This window comes from Lutzomyia longipalpis, chromosome 3 (assembly GCF_024334085.1).
Source record: "Lutzomyia longipalpis isolate SR_M1_2022 chromosome 3, ASM2433408v1".
In the NCBI taxonomy this organism is placed as follows: Eukaryota; Metazoa; Arthropoda; class Insecta; order Diptera; family Psychodidae; genus Lutzomyia; species Lutzomyia longipalpis.
The window spans coordinates 13,216,447-13,234,190 of NC_074709.1; the positions used below are offsets into that span (position 1 = coordinate 13,216,447).

General features: G+C 34.2%; 2 protein-coding genes across 9 annotated transcripts in view; one reads left to right on the top strand and one right to left on the bottom strand.

Annotated features, from left to right (window-relative positions):
* Nucleotides 1-17,744, top strand: part of LOC129793173 (uncharacterized) — a 1,136,769-nt gene that overhangs the window by 111,658 nt on the left and 1,007,367 nt on the right. The gene's annotated exons all lie outside the window — the stretch shown is intronic.
* Nucleotides 567-17,744, bottom strand: part of LOC129793147 (transient receptor potential cation channel trpm) — a 69,173-nt gene continuing 51,995 nt past the window's right edge. For 3 of the 8 annotated variants that reach the window (XM_055832841.1, XM_055832840.1, XM_055832837.1), the window contains 12 exons: nt 15,789-15,845; nt 14,850-15,002; nt 14,345-14,502; nt 13,988-14,178; nt 13,438-13,583; nt 13,125-13,346; nt 12,474-12,597; nt 11,825-12,387; nt 11,496-11,742; nt 10,408-10,572; nt 8,727-9,208; nt 3,384-8,667 (listed from right to left, as the gene is read on the bottom strand). In XM_055832841.1, coding sequence (XP_055688816.1) covers nt 8,005-8,667; nt 8,727-9,208; nt 10,408-10,572; nt 11,496-11,742; nt 11,825-12,387; nt 12,474-12,597; nt 13,125-13,346; nt 13,438-13,583; nt 13,988-14,178; nt 14,345-14,502; nt 14,850-15,002; nt 15,789-15,845 — 3,171 coding nt within the window. In that variant the 3' untranslated portion in view covers nt 3,384-8,004. Of the gene's footprint in view, nt 2,486-3,383; nt 8,668-8,726; nt 9,209-10,407; nt 10,573-11,495; nt 11,743-11,824; nt 12,388-12,452; nt 12,598-13,124; nt 13,347-13,437; nt 13,584-13,987; nt 14,179-14,344; nt 14,503-14,849; nt 15,003-15,788; nt 15,846-17,744 lie in introns of those variants that run through there. The other 5 variants (XM_055832843.1, XM_055832842.1, XR_008750888.1 and 2 more) reach the window with 4 other exon arrangements.

Below are 17,744 nucleotides of genomic sequence, written 5' to 3' on the forward strand. Positions count from 1 at the left end.
TAAGGAATCTAACTATTCAGTTAGAATGACGTGAAAATATTTTTTGGAAGTTTCTTTGAGCTCAAATAAGACATTTTTGGCCAAAACTATGATTTTTGGTTTTTCATCCTTCTTGGTCCTGTGAATCCTTTGGAGTGTCCTTTTGTGTTCTCAAAATATCCAGGGCCCATAGAGACATCGTTCTGCATCGGTTTTAGCTCAATAAATAAAAATTAACTATCTTAAATGAAGCATTTTCAAAATCGAGCTATCGGATAAAAAAATATCAAAATCGCATAAGTAGGTAACGTTTTAACCGTTTTAGCTCTCCTAGATGTAATTTCTCGGACTTTCAATGTTCCTTGCATTCTAGGTCTCCGTAAAGTTGCTTGAAAGCTTTCATTTGAGCTCAATTTAACCTAAATCGAATGAGTTTATCTATAGTATTGTAGATTCAAGCAAATCGATCAAGCCGCAGACTCTTTCTAAGAATGCAAAAACAATATTCTACTCAAGACACAAACCTTCGATCTGTCTCAAAGCTCCAACAGGGTCAAAGAAAATACTCCGAGTCACATTAAAACAAATTTTCTTTTAGAAAATAACATTCACATTTTTTTTTATTTTCGGATATGATCAAATTTTCTTGAGATATTACACAAAAAAAGAATTTTGTATAATTCCTTCGATATTGTATTTTTTTTAACACTCTCCTAAATCGCTTTTCCTTAAATCGTTTTAATCTTGCAACAGGTTTTAAAGGATCAAAAAGGAGGGAAAAGTCTTTGTGAAAATAAATCGTTACAGAGATCCTCCAACAACTTTCGAAAAAATACTTTTTTTTATATACATCTTTGAATATGTCTTTGATAAATAAATTTTCTGTGGGTTCTTTTTTTCTTTAACAATCCCATTTCTCGATATATTTCATCTTCTTTCCATTTAACAATCTCTTTTAAATGGCTTTTATTTTGCCGCAATTGTTTTTTGTTTAATTTCTAAATATTTTATTGAGAAATTTTCTAAAACTCTTCACATTGATTTCATTCAGTTTTATTTTTTTACACAGACTGGAAGAAATGATAAAATAGATTTAAATGTAGAAAAGTTTTATTTAAAGATTCTTTTAAAATTCTTCTTTCATTCATAATTTCTTTTTTTTTCCACGCACATACACCATCAGAGAAATTTGAAAATAAAATACAAAAATAAGAAGATTCATACGTAAGAATTTAATAAGTTTTATAAGAAAGGCTTTGGAGAAAAGGAGTTTACTGCCTCTCCACTCCATACAAAAACTTCCTCATTCACCATCTATGAATAAGAAATTTTTGCATGGAGAGACGGTAAACTTCTTTGATGAAATTTGTCCTTTTCCAATCTGATTCAAATTAGTTTATTTTGAATAGAATTTTTAGATTGGTTCTTGCCGTACTCGCACACAATTCCCGCCCATTGAGGTGCCAGAAACTTCTTTTTTTATTTTTTAAATATTTTTTTTTTCAATTTCGATTAATTAATAAATTCTACATGCATGATTTTTATTTTTAGATAATTTCTAATCGTGATTTTATATCGCTTTTTTATCTCCACAAAATGTATTGTCAATGATTTTTTTTCTTATTTTCCATTTTTAAATTTTTATTTTCTAATTTTTTTTAAAACACTTAATTCAGATGGTTTTCTTAATGTTTTATTTTCTTAAAGGTGGTTCCTTCAAATACATTTCTTCTTTCTCAACTTTTCTCATTATTCTTTCATCTCTACTTTTCATCTGATTGAATTAATTTCTAAATTTTTGTTTTTTTTCTTTCTTTAAAGGGTTCTTCTTTTTAAATTAAATGTTACAAAAAATGTATATTATATCGTGTTTAGGCCGCGCTTATATTGTGTAAAATTTTGGTGGTTCAATGCCATCTTCTTATAACAATTTAATAACTTATAAACACTTTTCTTTGTCGCATTTTTTACTTAATTTATATTCTCACTTTTTCTTTTTTTAACATTTACTGTAACAGTTTTATATTTTTTAATTTTATTGCATTTATGTGGGGTTAACATTTAAGTATGTATGTATGTATATATTATTTTCTTCTAAACATTCACGGATTTACTTTACCTAATTTATCTTTTAACAAAAAACTTTATTTACGGAAATTAAAAAAAAAACGGCGAATTTATTTTTTTGCTAACGCGGAGAATTTCGATTTAAAAATATTATTAGAACTTGTTAAAAAGTAAAGAAAATTAAAATTAAATCGGAACAGTTTTCTTAACTCTTCAAATGAGATTTTGAGATTTTTAAGGTAAATTCAATATAAAAACAGATTAGTAGTAAATGTTCAGTAAGATCCAGTTTTTGAGGCAGGTCAGTGTTGTGCTGGTGTTAGGTAAGGTCAGTGATGAGTGACGTCAGAGTGCCGTGGATATTGGGGAAGGCCGGTGTTGTGACGTTGTATTTGAGGAAGGTCAGTGATTTGTGGTGACGTCATGTCGTGGACGCCATCTTGAAAATTTTATTTTGCCAGCCATTTTGAATTACGTCATGTTTTTGTCTGCCATTTTGTATGATGTTGTAGTGCCCCCTTTTCGATGGCCTGGTGGGGCCATCCCCTCTTGTTAATTAGCCCCACCAGAGCCATCCAAAATATAAGTATATAAAAGAATTGTAAGAATGATTAGAGAGTGGTTAATTGTTAATTGAGGTAGTTACAGTTCAGAATTAAAAATATATTGAAGACTTTACTCGAACCGTGGTTTTAATAAGTCCCCATCAAATAGGTTCACATCATTGGTGTTTTCGCCCGGGATCGAACCGGAGACCTTCTGCGTGTAAAGCAGACGTGATTTTTGTACCCTCTCTATTTACCCGTCAAATCAAAATAGCTGGACCCACTTAGAAAAAAATTCGTACCTGTTCTCGATCACAAACTCCACTAGAATCATGATTTCCTGTAAAAGGGATCGCATTCCAATTTACAAAGAAATAAAAGGTAGAGGTACCCTACAAATCCAAAAGGGGTGCTTTGTAAATGACAAGGGAGTTCAGCTATTCGCATCCCCCAAAATTTTAACTTCCTCAATTCCCTACCGGTTTAATAATGCTCCGAAGTTTTCTGAGATATCCTTTTTAAATTACTCGATTCCCCAAATCCCGCCAATTTCCCTTAACTATACCCACAACCTAAGAATTTTAGAAAAGCAGGCTGAAGAGATCTATAACGACGAAAAGGGGGCACTACAATGTCACATTTAAGCCGCCATATTGAATTTTATCCATCAAATTGAATTTTATTCCGCCATTTTGATTTTTAATCCGCTATTTTGAATTGTGATTTTTATATTCCGCCATATTGGATTTGATTTATTAACGTTTTTGTAATTTTGAATATTCAATTTGACCGTTTTGAACACCGACATATTGATTTCGCGCTGTTGAATTGATTTTAAATGTTTTAATATTTAAATTATTATAATTTTTTTGTAACGGAAAATCTTGGTCATTTATTAGATTTGTAGCATATGCATAATGCTATTCATTATGCATATAAGCCTAATGTACATGCATTGATTTAAATATCATTCAATAAATTCAAAGTGACTTCAGTCACGTTACAACCTCAGACCAAACAACAGTGTTTTAATACAGAGACACTACATGGCGATCGCGACAGGACTAACCAGAATCCTTCAATGACACTGCTATAAGACATCCAGCTGTCACAATAGCTCTAAGCATTACAATTATATTAATGCTAGGAGTAAGCTGGAAGTTGAGGCACAAATGTGTCAATATGATGAAAAGGAAATCAAGGCAGGAAAGGGATCGTGGAGGCAGCGAAGAGATCACACTCACAGAGAGGTTCAGAAGGATGATGAAGCACAGACAGCAGCAAGCAGCCAAGACAATAGTCGACGATAATATCATATAAAAGAATTGTTAGAATTAAGTACAGTAAAAGTAGTTTAGACAGCTTAGAAACACTATCGGGTCTAATTAAAATGTTAAGTTATAATAAAAAGGGGAAGATGTTTAATTGTAGTGATTCACAAGTTAATGAAATAAATGTATTGGTGGAATCGTTGGGTGATGACTCTGCTGAGTCGCCCGCGGTTTCACCAAGTCAGTCCCGTTGAAACAGTCTGTCACTACACTACAAATTGTGGTGTTTTCGCCGCGTAATATAAATACAGAATATAGGTACATAAATAAGTCTGTCACTACACTACATAATTATTAAACAGAAAAATAAGTATATTTACATAAGTTTCCCGCCAATTCCCCACTGTTCCCAATTTCCACACCCGCTCAAAAATTTCCCGGCGCAAGCCACTCCCAAAATTAGCTGATCAAGCAAGCATAAGGAAAAAATGTATATAAATCAATAGGAAATCAATAAAAATTTCAGAATTCAATCTGAATCGCTGCGGACACATCCGCAGGTGAGACAAAAATTGTTTTCTATTAAAGTAGGGATTTCCTTGGGCGGCCAGAAAGAGCGCCCGAGTTTCCCTGTCATCACCAGTACTATTTGCGGCGCCTTGCGCTACTGAGTAAACTGGCTTTCCTCTCTATGAATTTCTAACAGGTTACAACTCCGTACAATTGGTCCTACCTACAACTCTGTACAGTAATAATGGTACAAATGAATTGATAAATTATGATGTGCAAGATATTTTATATCAATAAATAGCTGACATAGCATCTGGATAGAAATTTAAGAAAATATTTTCCTCATTTTCTCACACGTGCCTATAAATTTTACGAGTATCCGAATTTTTAGGGATCATTGAAAACGATGAATATAATCAATTTGATTTGTATAAATACTGTATCTGAGATAACGAACGGCAATTGTACTTAAACGTCTAAACGAAGTGCAGTGTGTAAAAAAATATTTGAAATGGAACATCCCTCTGCCGACCAGCCAATGAACATCAACCATGAAGCCACCGTTCCATCGGTCATCTATCGTCATTCCGAAAACCTGCAACAGGCATTAGAGGCTGTATACACCTACGAGGGCCTGGGGGTTTCTGCCCTATCAACGGAAGGCAATGCAGATGAAGATGAAGAAACGGAAACTGAGGAGGAGGAAGCTGATGAGAGCTCACTAAATGAGATGGTAGATTCTGAGTCTGGAAGGTCGTGGAGGAGACCCCAAATCCCCTTGACATGAAATTAGTCAAAATGGGGATTGACTTCTCCACACCTACAGTGAACGGGGTGGTACCCCTTCTAGGACTGTTGTCGAATGAAGTAAGTACATTAATTTTACTAATTAATTTATAGACTAATAATTTATTAATTTAATTTTTTTTTAAATTTTTTTCAGATTCTAAGAATGATCCGTCAGGAGGCTAGTGACAGGGCGTATATGGTGGCCTCATACATTTTTATGGGAGGAACATCCCTCCAATATGAGGTCACCAAACTGACAAGGTTGTCGTCGATGACAACGGTGGAGATGGCGCGTCAGCTCCACAAAGGATATAGGAGCTCGATTTTCCCGGAAGGCACCCTCTATGTTCAGGCATTTTTAATACCTGACATTCCAATGGAGCAGATCAACCAGGGTGGTTTAGGGGATCCACGTTTAAAACCTTAATTTATTCGTGGAACCCCTTTCATTACAACCGCAAATACATTATTTGGCACGGCGTACATTGACAGAAATCCTCTTTAGTGATTCTGTCGATGTGACCAATGCCAACATTAATGGGTATATTACCCATAAAACTAGATTTAATTTTATAATATTATATTTTCTAAGGGAAGAAAATATTTACCGAAAAATGCAATGCAGCAATCGGAAACTCAATAAAAAAAATTTAATAAAAAAAATTTTATGTAAAAGTTATTTTACATAAAATTCATCTTTTATATTAGATCTTTGAGGCGTCGTTGTTTTCTTTTCTTATTTGTCGTCTTCTTTTTATTTATCTTTTATATTAGCTAATATATTGTCATTGACAAAACCGGTGGATAACATCCTAGCGTGTTTGAAAGGCAATAGTCCTCCAAGAGATTAACCTTCCCCTCAACACTCCTTTAAGGAAAAACGACCTACACAAGGAAATCTCGACCGGCATAGGCCGAGATTTGCGAGATTATTCTCCAACACTTGCAATGAAAATTTTAAAGTTGTTTATTTCTGAAAAAAAAATCATATATCACAAAAAACTTTAACCCCCGATCAGAAACGATGTGTGATAAAGTAGGAATAGAACATGTGAAAATTATGCATGGGAGTAAATTGCGAAAGTTCCACATGCCTTTAATACAACACTCAAAGCCCATGTTTATACATTGAAAATTGTTCGGAACGAACATGCGGAAATCAAATAAAAATAACCTATTAACAATTCAGGGCAAAATAAAAATCAGAAGAGAACAAGCATAGAGAAAATAAAGTGCCACAGCTGCATTTCAGGTCAGTTGTGGTACCACTTCCCACTTCTTCGAGTGTGGAGCGAAGTATAATCGTGGGGGGGGGGGGTGTTTTAGAATAAAACATGATTAAAAATATTTAAAGTAAAAAAAATATATATATATATGTATATATATATGCCCATCCACATGCAAAATAATTTGGATAAATAAGCAGAAATCAAAATTTGAAGAAGTCGCATGTGGATGGGCAGAATGACGCAAATTAAATTGTTAAGAATAAGCAAAAAAAGTGTATAAAAGGAGAGAAAATTATTCAATAAAACCATTCCACTCCTATGCTCTCAAATGAGAAGTTGTTTTACTAAAAAACAAGTAAGCATAGTGTTGCCAAGTACCTTAAGAAAGTACTTGAGAGGGACAAATTTCTCTGCGAGGCAGCTATCAAGCGCCCAATCACGCTACGGGTGGCTCCTTCCAAAAAGGAGCCTTGTCATTTTGACATACCGGTGGATTTAATCATCCTAGCGTGTCTGATGGGCTAAAGTCCTCCTCAGAGATAAAATTCCCCTCAATCTTTCTTTAAGGGAAAACCGACTTACACAAGAAAATCTCAACCGGATAGGCCGAGGTTTTCTTAGTGTATTTGTTATAGGAATTTATTCCTTAACAGGGGGTACTCGCGCTTCTCTCCCACTCCAGGAAGAGGGCCAAAATTTAGTATATAAGTAAATTCATTCTAGCATAAGACTCACTTTTTTAATGTACCACTCTCGAAAGTTTAAGAATAAACAATTGCCCGCATTGCTGGTGACCTAGCATTAGGTAAAAAAGTTTTTTTCTCTTTATTTTCAGCGCCAATTTGAAGACACGCACTTTGCTGCGGTGCCAAATTGGCCATTTTCACTTTCAAAGTATTTCACTTTGAAACAACGATAATAAATCAAATCCAATATGGCAGAATAAAAATTCAGAATTCAAAATAGCGAAAATAGCGGCATAAAATTCAAAATGGTGGACAAGAAAACAAGATGGTGGGATAAAAATTCAGAATTCAAAATGGCGGACAAAAACAAAGATGGCGAAATAAAAACAATATGGCGGAATATAAAAATCACAATTCAAAATGGCGGATTAAAATTCAAAATGGCGGAATAAAATTCAATTTGGTGGATAAAATTCAATATGGCGGCTTAAATGTGACATCATACAAAATAGCAGACGAAAACATGACGTAATTCAAAATGGCTGGCAAAATAAAATTTTCAAGATGGCGTCCACGACATGACGTCACCACAAATCACTGACCTTCCCCAATATCCACGGCACTCTGACGTCACTCATCACTGACCTTCCCCAACACCGGCACAACACTGACCTGCCTCAAAAACTGGATCTTACTGAACATTTACTACTCAGATTTAATCAAAATTTTTAACGATGATTTAGCAAAATTCATTAATGATTTTAAAGAAAAATTGATTTCTAACGTGAGATCAGTTTCTTTTTCTTGAGAAATGGTCAATTTTATGTTGAAAAATATTCTTTCACCAACCTGAGATCTTTTTGAGGGTGCCGCGTTGGTCCATGTGCAGCACAATGTGAATTTCCAGAGGATAACCTGTGATGAAGAATCAGCACATTGTCTCATTGAAGGGCGCCTCCTTTTCCTCATCAGTACTACTCTTGATGTTGGACGACAACCTCGCAATCTCATCTTGCACCACATTGGTCGTTATTGTGGGAATTTGTCGTTCATCGCGTGATTCGGTGCTTGAGCTACTCTCCTTGGCCGTCACGACGGACTTCCCGGTGCGACATGTGAGGAATTTCGGACTCTCCTTCGTGGAGTCTTCGGTATCCTCTGAAATGGGCATTGGGGTGGAGAAGGAATGCGCATCCGGATCAATACGATGACTCTTCTCAATGCTAAATTGCTTCCGCAGGAATGCCGCTCCACTCGACACGGCACCCATGAGGAATTGTCCACGACGCGATGGTGATGGTTTGATGTCTTCCCCTTCAGTGGGTGCACTCCCCTCAACGTCGAGAGAATCATTCGCCAGGGAGGCATTGTCGATGTTCACTGAACTCGTGAGGGACGTATTAGTCTCATTGGAGCTCTGCTTAATCACCCTGTACGGCTGTAGGGAGTACTCTGTGTCCGTGCTGGAGTTCTTCTGTAAACTCTCGCTGGACTTCTTAAAGATTCGCGTCTCCATGAGGCTTGTTATGGGATTCAGGAAGTCCGTTCGTGGTACGGCAGTTTGGGGTGAATGTTGACGTGAAAATGTGGCCTGAAGAGAGAAATAGAGAATTATTCTAAACTCTTTTAGAAAAAAATTAAAGAATTTACCTGCTGCTCAATTGAGATACTTCTAATTGTTGCTGTTGGAACTGCAGCAGCTTCAGCTGTTCCCCCCTCCCTGTCTACCTCACCTTCGGCACTTGCAATGGGTGGGATACTTCTGATACTCTTGGATGGTGTCACCGGAAGTTCCACAGCAGTTTCCCGGCGCAAAATTCGCCGGTGTGGCTGATCCAGGGACGCCTCGAGGGATTCATCCGTCTCCTCGAGTGATCCACGTGCCGCCAGGAGACGCTCCAGCATCACGTAGTCATTCTCTTCGCACTCCTTGAGATGTTGCTTCTCCAGCAGAGCTGCAAATTCCGGATTTGACAACTCATTGACATTCTTTGGACGCTCAAAGCCAGGAATGGAGGTTGTTGGTGATGCCAGCATGTGGCAAACACTCTCCAGTTCATCCGTTATCGACGTATATTCCGTGTGGATGGCCAACAGGAGATTCCGGCTGTGCTTCACAATGGGTTTTGCAGCTATAAATGAAGAGGAATTTTCTTTTATAATTTCAGGATTTAAATATATTGAAAAATAATTTAAAAAAAAAGAAGAAGTAAATAAAAGAAAAAGGAAATGAGATAAAAGCTTTACAACGGAAGGCAATGAAATTCACTAATCAGACAAACTTAAAATTCCTAAGGAAAGCAAAAGTTTTATTAAATTTCTTTAAGTTTTTTTTTTAAGTTTCATTAAGTTTTTTTTTTAAGATTCTTTAAGTTTTCTTAAGAATTTTTAGGTCTTTTTTTAGAGTTTCTTTAAATTTTCTTAAGATACTTGAAGTTTCTTTTAAATTTCTTTAAGTTTTCTTAAGCTTCTTTAAGTTTTCTTAAGATTCTTCAAGTTTTTTTTAAAAGTTTCTTTAAGTTTTCTTAAGTTTTTTTTAATTCTTAAGTTTCTTCAGGTTTTGCTAAGTTTCTTTAAGTTTTTAAAAAAAATTCTTTTAAACTTCTTCATATTTTCTTAAATTTTTAAAAGTTTTTTTTAAAAACTTTTTTAAAGTTTACTTAAGAATATCTTGTGTTTCCATTAGTTTTCTTAAAATTCCCTTAAGAAAAAACTTACAATTTCATAGAAATAATTTAAGATTCTTAAGTTTTCTTAAAGCAAAATGCAAATTTTTGATGATTTTTATGAATTTCATTGCCCTTAATCTTAATTAATCTTAAATTTTTCCTAAGAAATTTTAAGCTTTTTCTTAAAGAATCTTAAGAAATCTTAAGAAAATTTAAAGACTCTTTAGAAAACTTAAAGAATTTTAAGAAAACTCAAGTATTTCTTTAGAAAATTTAAGTCTGTTTGATTTGCGAATATCACGTTGAGATTTTTTCTATTCTTCCTCATCAGAAAATTCTTCATTCCCGGAAAAGCGTTGGAGATTTTCTTTTTAATACATGAGTGGATATAATGCAAATTGGTATGAAATATTTTATTAAAATTTAAAATAAAAATGAATTCTCAACAGCAAATGGAGATAAATGAGCAAAGAAAAAATGCAAAAAAATGAGGAAATTAGCATAAAATACAGTCATACCCCGCATAATCAAGTCGAGGTTATACTCTTCTTACGCATTAAAATTAATGGGTGAGAAGAGTATAACCTCGACTTGATTATGCGGGGTATGACTGTATGTTGAAATTTTAATGTTCCATTTACTTGGAAAAGAAAGGTACTTACGAGGTTCATTTGATTCCGGTTCAGACTGCGTTAAGCTCAACTGACGCCTCGACATGCCCAAATGGAGACTATTCTGCGAGCACTTGACGTCATAGTTGGAACAGGATTCTGAATTTCTGCGTCCACTTGAAGAATTTCTCCTTCTTGCAGCTCTTGGTTTACTTCCTGCAAGAAGAGAAAATTTGCAATTCAAACGATTCCTCCGCACCACCATGAATATCTTCGCATACTGCAGTGCTTTTGAAGATGGGGAAGAAATCCTCTTCTTTATGGGAAAGTTCTCTTGAGCCACACTTATTTTGTCTTTCTTTCTAAATTCCTTTGCAAAACAAACATTTTGCAAGAGCAAAAAGATTAAAACTTCCATTTCATTCGTGAAAGGATTGTGAATTTATTCATGCTCTTCCGGAGCTTCATGAAGCTTTTTCTATCAAATTTCTTAATATTTTTTTTACCAGAAAAATAAATGAGAAAAAAAGGAAAGAAAATTGCAAAAATTTAATTCTAATGCCATCAATTAAATTTTATTTTAATGGCTTCGTTCAAGCGAATTAAAATTAGCTATGTAGGCTTGATGATTTACTCAGGGGAGCTTTGGGATCTGTGAACAATGTATTTTAGTATGCTGAGCATTAAAATGATTAAAATGGATTACTGGCGAGTGGTGCTAATCCAATAATCACCTCGATGCTCATCCCTGCGAACCAAATGGACCAAACAGACCCACAAAACGCTTCTCTAAATTTTATGAGTAAGAATCCACAGAGAGCCTACATTGTGCTTTTAGATTATAAAGCTCTTCTGCATTTTTTGTCATTCTTTTGTTTAATTTCCTGGACAAACATAAGCGGTGTGGTTTCTGCAACACTATTTTATGCCTTTGACCTACTTATTGGACAGCCATACGCGTAGGTCAGTAATATTAGTTTTTTTTCCTTCTATGCCCTACTTTATAGCCGGAATTGTAATTTTTCTCTCTCTTTTATTTTAGAATGAAATAAATATTTTATTTAATGATGGGTGTAGTAGTAGTGTAGTAAAAGTAGTAAATGCATATAAATTATGCAAAAAAAATGTGTTAAACTTACCATCATAATTTATGTCCACAATGTCCTCAGCTGAGAGTCCTTCGCCAATCAACGTGTGGGCGTCACTCGTCTCAATAGGGGTCAGGGTGTCGTGACTCTCCGTGCTTGTTGTTTCCTGGCGCACCACATTGAGAATTGGTGGCTTCCTTGGGACTTCAATTGTGATGGGTTTGCTAGCCACTGTGCCACCACCTTCGCCAAAAATGTCTGAATCATCGGATTGTGTTGAAACCTTCCGAGCGAGAGTCTAAAGAAAAAAGGGAAATTCAGATAATTTTAAATTAAATTAAAAGAGAGAAAATTTTCTTGGGCCATGATGGGACACTCACGGCTTCAGTGAGAGTATCTCTCGATCGAGCCACTTCACTCTCCTCCGGGACGGGTCTCACCTCAAAGTGGAGACCATCGTCAAAGATATACGCATCAGGGCGTACTTCTGTGAGGGAACGATTGAACTTCCTCCTTGGATTGAGATTCAACGTGGCGGCTGTTTCATTTTCCGACGTCGTGCGCGTTCGTGAATCCTGCCTGGGTAGTCCCATGGGGAGTGTCTCACTATTGATCGACGTATGCGTGGACATAAAACGATGAATTACCGCGAGGTGGGAAAGAATCTGTTCAGCAGATTCCTCCATTTTCCTCAAACGGAACTCAATACTCTGCACCGTGGCCGTCTGGAGGTTCTCCTTCTGATTGATATCCTCAATCTTCTGACTCATATTCTCCACACGATCCGTCGTGCTCTTTATCCGCTCCTCCGTGGACTGCAGCAGGGCAACATCTTGCTCCCGGAAGTAGCCCTCAATGCATTCCTCCTCGAAGTCATAGAGGCGCTCCATGTCTTCGCGCTCAAGAAAGAGTTTCAGCCCGTTATCACGGGGCCCCTGTAGTCCTGTGAAAGAGAGGTCAATGAGGAGAAGAGAAATAATTTCTTTTTTTTTGTAAATGGCAACGTACACTTCTCGTACTGCCAACTACCTTTCGCTTTCCGGACGAAGTATTTGAGAAGCGAATATATGTGACAGAAGGCAATTAGGGGTGGCGGTAGGACTGGCTTTAGCTGGTACTCCATCACAACTGTGAATCTCTGAAACATCCACACCTAACCGAGAAGATATATCTGATTAATTTCCAATCAATCATTCGGTTAATTTGGGAGGAAAATGGAATTGTCTCGTTAGATTTTTCTCTTTTCTTTTTCAAATGAAAGAAATTCTCCGAAAGCTTCGAAAGCTCTCTAAAATTATTCTTAAATCATATCAAATTAATGGAAAGTTCCTCACACAAAAATAAATAAGTTCAATAATTTATCACAAGAATTCATTAATTTAAATTTAGGATACACATTACACGGGCATTTTGTCTGTGGGGAGAATGCAACTGAAATTTACATAATAAAGAGCTATGTTCAAATAGAAGATAATCCTATTTGTCCCATTCATGGGCAAAATGTGAGCTGGTTCTGATAAGAAAATAAAATAGTTTAGTTACATTTTGAGCGTCCTTTTGTGTGGCAAAATTCAATGGCGGGAAAAGTGTGTAGGCTTAATACTTCATGCACAAATTAACACGTAAAGCTTTAGAGAGTGGGAGCTTAAACAGGGAGCTTAATAAAATGATTTCACTCACTTGATGTGACACCGCGTTGACCTCAATGAAGATGTTGTTGAAAACTGCGATGAGGAGATTAATGAGCAATATATTGGCAATCAACAGGTACATTGACATCGTGATTGGGGTAACCCAGTGTCCTGTGACACAGGGATCCTGCGATGGATCCTCACCGCACGGTGGGTCAATATCATCAGCAAATACCTCACCGTACAGCATAAAGTATGGCTGGAAATAAACCTATTTCCCCCCAAAAGAAAAATGTTTATTAAAATATTATTTTATTTTAAAGAAAAGTTAATCAATTTTGAGATCTTTGCGTGTAACTTACATCTCGCACCAATCGCCAATCAGCCTCGTTGTTGGGAAAGAGAATTGCTTGGCGGCTTACGCCAAAACTCATGAGGACAACCAGTAAGAGGACAACAAAATAAATCATATTCTTCACCATTTTTCCCATCATTGTAACGAGAGGTCCTGTAGAGTAGAGGAATAAAAATGCTTTTTGTTAAAAATTTAAAAGAATAAATAAATGCAATATGATTAGTTGGAATTAAATAAATTTAATAAAAATTTATCCCCGAAATTAAAGGTAATATATAATTTTACAATCATCCCCTGTCAAAATGTAATTTAAATAAAAATTGAATGGATTTATTAATCAAATGAGCAGAAATTTTAAAATCAAATTTATTATAATTTTTGAACTCATATCTGACATTTATCGCAATTAAGCCTCGGAGAAAGTTTTATTTAATTAGCAAGTTAATTCCCAAACATTTCTTTAGACAAAAACCTATCATTAATTAAAAGTTCTAAAGTTCCCTACATGTCAGCAAAAAATGCGTTAATACATTACAAAAAAAATCTAATTTAATTACCGAGATATTTATTGACGCCGAGAATATTGAGAATCCTGAGGTACCAATAAATGCTGTCAACGCAATAAATCACCCTCCCAATATCCATTGTATTTGGCCTAAAGCGAAGCACGAGTCCGATCATGAAGAAAATTATGGCAGCCGCATCGCAAGGATTCCACATATTCCATGCCCAGACGGAGAATTTGTGCCTAAGAAAAAACATCGTTTATACAAGAAAATTAAGAAGGTAATTTTTTAAGTTAAAAAGTTTTCTTTTTTTCTGCACTTTCTCCCTTCAAAGAAAGTTAGAAAAGTATCTTCTTCGCTCAACAAGAAGACTGCGAAAGGTTGAATCCCCCCTCTAATTATACTTACGTTATTGCTACAGGTTCAGATGATATAATTTCACGTATCTTTTCACAGCCAAGCGTCGTTATGTAAGCAATTGAGTAAACCTCCTGCCAATTAGGTTGTTTCTCCATTTTTACAAGAACAGTGTACGTGAAGAGCACCAAGAAGAACACGTACGCTAACTGTGAAAGAATTTTAAATTTCATTCATAATCCACTCACCCGCTCTGTGCGGGGAAAGGGAGCAAATTACAAGAGAAGATTCCAAACTAATTGAGGAAGAACTTTTTTTTTACAATAAACTTTAGCAGAGCTTTTAGCTACAAGAAAAGTAAGTTAAGTAAGTTAAATTCACTTAATTTTTAAATTTAAATTCACTTGGATGAAATTTTGAGATTTTCTCGTTGAAATATTTCTTTTTTTAATAAGAGAGAAAATGTTTAAAAAATATTTAAAGACAATAATATTAAAATTATTTCTCCTAACTTTTGGTTAAATTAATCAACATAAAATAATAAAAAAATACTAACCGAATCTGCCCAGAATTTAGTAATGGGTGCTGTGTAGAATTCATAGATTTTCTTCTTTAATTTAAGCGGACGGTGCTGCTTAATGTCATAATCATAAGATAGTTGCATGTAGTCCTTTTGATGCATTCCCGCATCGGAGTCTGTGAGTGAAACCTAAAAACACATTTTAATAGTTTTATCTTTCAGTTTGACTTTTCCGTTCCCTTTAAAAGCTTTGTGGAAAATTAATCTAATATCTACAGTTTCACCTACTTTTGTAAAAAGAAGTTTATAAAACATTTAAAAGTCTTTTATAAAAAAAAAAATAAAACATTGTGAATAAATTCTCTATTTAATCAATATAAAAAATTTTCTTCTTGCTCATTTCTTTTTTTCTTTCATCTACTAAACAAAGAAAGTATATTATAAAGAAAATTTTAACAACAAAAACATGTCCCCCTGTATGTCATATATGCTTTTCAGAAGGTGGGTTATATTTATGTGGGTGCGGCTTCAATAAAATTTGCTTTCACTTTGAGCGCATCCTTCAAACAAATTGACATGCAATCACATTTTGTAAATATAGAGAAAGAGAACTTTTAACAAGACCTTTAGCATTGCATTACATACACTATGACACACAATTTAATTATATAAAATAAATCAATGATATTTAGTTTGTTACAAATTGATGTCAAACTAACTTTGGGTAAGAACTCATATCCATTGAGACCCACCTACACAATACAGAGAATTTTTTAATTATTAATTTTTCTTTTTTAGTCTTTTAAGTGTGTTAGTCTTTTACGGTTAGTGTTGATTTTTTTCTCTAAAAATTTGCTATTTTTGAATAATTTTTTAACTTCTACAAATAATTTGTGAGAGACTTCTAGTTACAAAAAAAAGAAAACAAATGTGTTAGAATAATGTGGAACAAAAATCTTTAAAAAAATCACATACTTTGCCATTTTCATGAACTTTGGTATCTCGCATTGAATACGTATCAGACAAAAGAGCCTAAAAATTACAACACATAAGCATTAGAACAAATATTTGTTTTTGTTTTAGTATTAGAATATTTTTTATTGAATTAAATTTAATGAGAATGATTTATCTAAAATGTTTTCAATGAAATTGGCAAATGCCTGCGGTGGGGGTTGATTGAAATATGAAAAAGTCTCTGCATGTGAATAAGTTCATTGCTAAACTATGTAAAAAAATGTTGAAAGAAAAACAATTTTCTAGGAAAAGAAAATATTAGAATTAAGAAAAATATTATTAGGGAAAACTTTAGTGGAGCGAAGAAATTCATCAGAGAGAAAATTTCCAAAGTTTTGACTTTAGAAGCTTTGAGTGAGAGCTTTATTGTGATTTGAATTCTCTGTAGATGATATTTTTTTCCTTCTTTACCAACTCTACTCCTCATCGAAATGTCTGTATTTCACGACATTTTCCAGCAGAGTTACACTCATAGAAAAAATTCCGTATTTATCACTGCAAAAGTGGTGTTTCATATAAGAGAATTCCGTATTTATCACTTTGCGGTGATTAAACGGGAATTTGTTCTATGAGTGTAGGATAACACGTTGCACATGAGATAAATTGGAGAAAAATTTGAAATAGAAAATGCAGAACAAGAAGTGATACAACACAGTATCCACACTGAATGCACATCGATGGTGGATTTTATTCCCAACATGCATGACTCCCTCGCGGGATTTTTCCCAAGCAGAGAAATAAAGGGATTTCCTTGGCAAAAAATTAAATTCTTCCCAATTTAAAATCATTCCCAATTTGACGTGAAATAAGACAGAAAAAAATAAAAGCTTTCCTCAACTCCTGAGGGCATTACGAGAAAATTTGGGAGATTTTCCATCGCCTAATCGGCATGATGTGTTCCAGAAAAAGGGATTTTACTTGTAAGAAATTAATTTAAAAGTTAAACTTTTACTTCCCTTCCACCCACGTGATTTTATTATACATCCATCTTTTACCACCACCCACACACATCAGGTTATAATGTAAATTTTTTATTCCTTTTACATATCCTTATAATCGACTTTTGTTATGTACATTAATCCCTTAAGGCTAAGCTTTCATTTTATTGCTCTTTATATCTTCATTTTGCATTAAGAGGATTTTATTAATAAAAATAAATTTTAGTTTCATGAAGAAATATTCAGTGAGATTGATTTTAAATGACTCCATTAATGGAAAATGGTCAATAAACACCTATTTTGGAGGATTTTAAAAAGAATAATAAAGCTGTTCAATCCAGAATATTTGATTGAAATCTTTAATATTGAGTCATATTCAGCGACCAAGAAATCTTTAAAGTCTCAGAAAAAAATTAATTCCTTAATAATATGACAAATAGTCTTGAAATATCGCTCAAGAAGCTCTTAAACTGGCGGAATAAAGTTGAAGTAGATAAATTAAAATACATTATTCGATGGATAAAATCCGCTTTAAATTAATCAAAGCGTTTAATTTAATAAATTAATAAAAAATCTACACTACTCTAAAATATTCCAAAATAAACACAAAATTAGTATAAATTTAGTACAAAATTTATCAATAAATTAAATGAATTTTCAGTAGAGTTATTCACGTGTTGTTGTTTTTTTATTCATTTAAATCTGTTTAGCATAAATAGATATTTATTGATAAATTTTTATCATTAATACTACAATTTGTGTTTATTCTTGCAAAATAGTTCATGCGAAAACTTATTGCTTAACCATTCGTATGTAAATTAAATTATTTATTTATTTGCCCCACAATCAGCTGTACGAAATGACTTTCCAATGAAATGAAATGGAATAATTCAGCAATATGGAAGAAAAATTTAATTTTTTTGTACTTCTGAATTCGATGAAAATATAAGAAAAATAGAATTAAAAAGCCGCAAAAAAT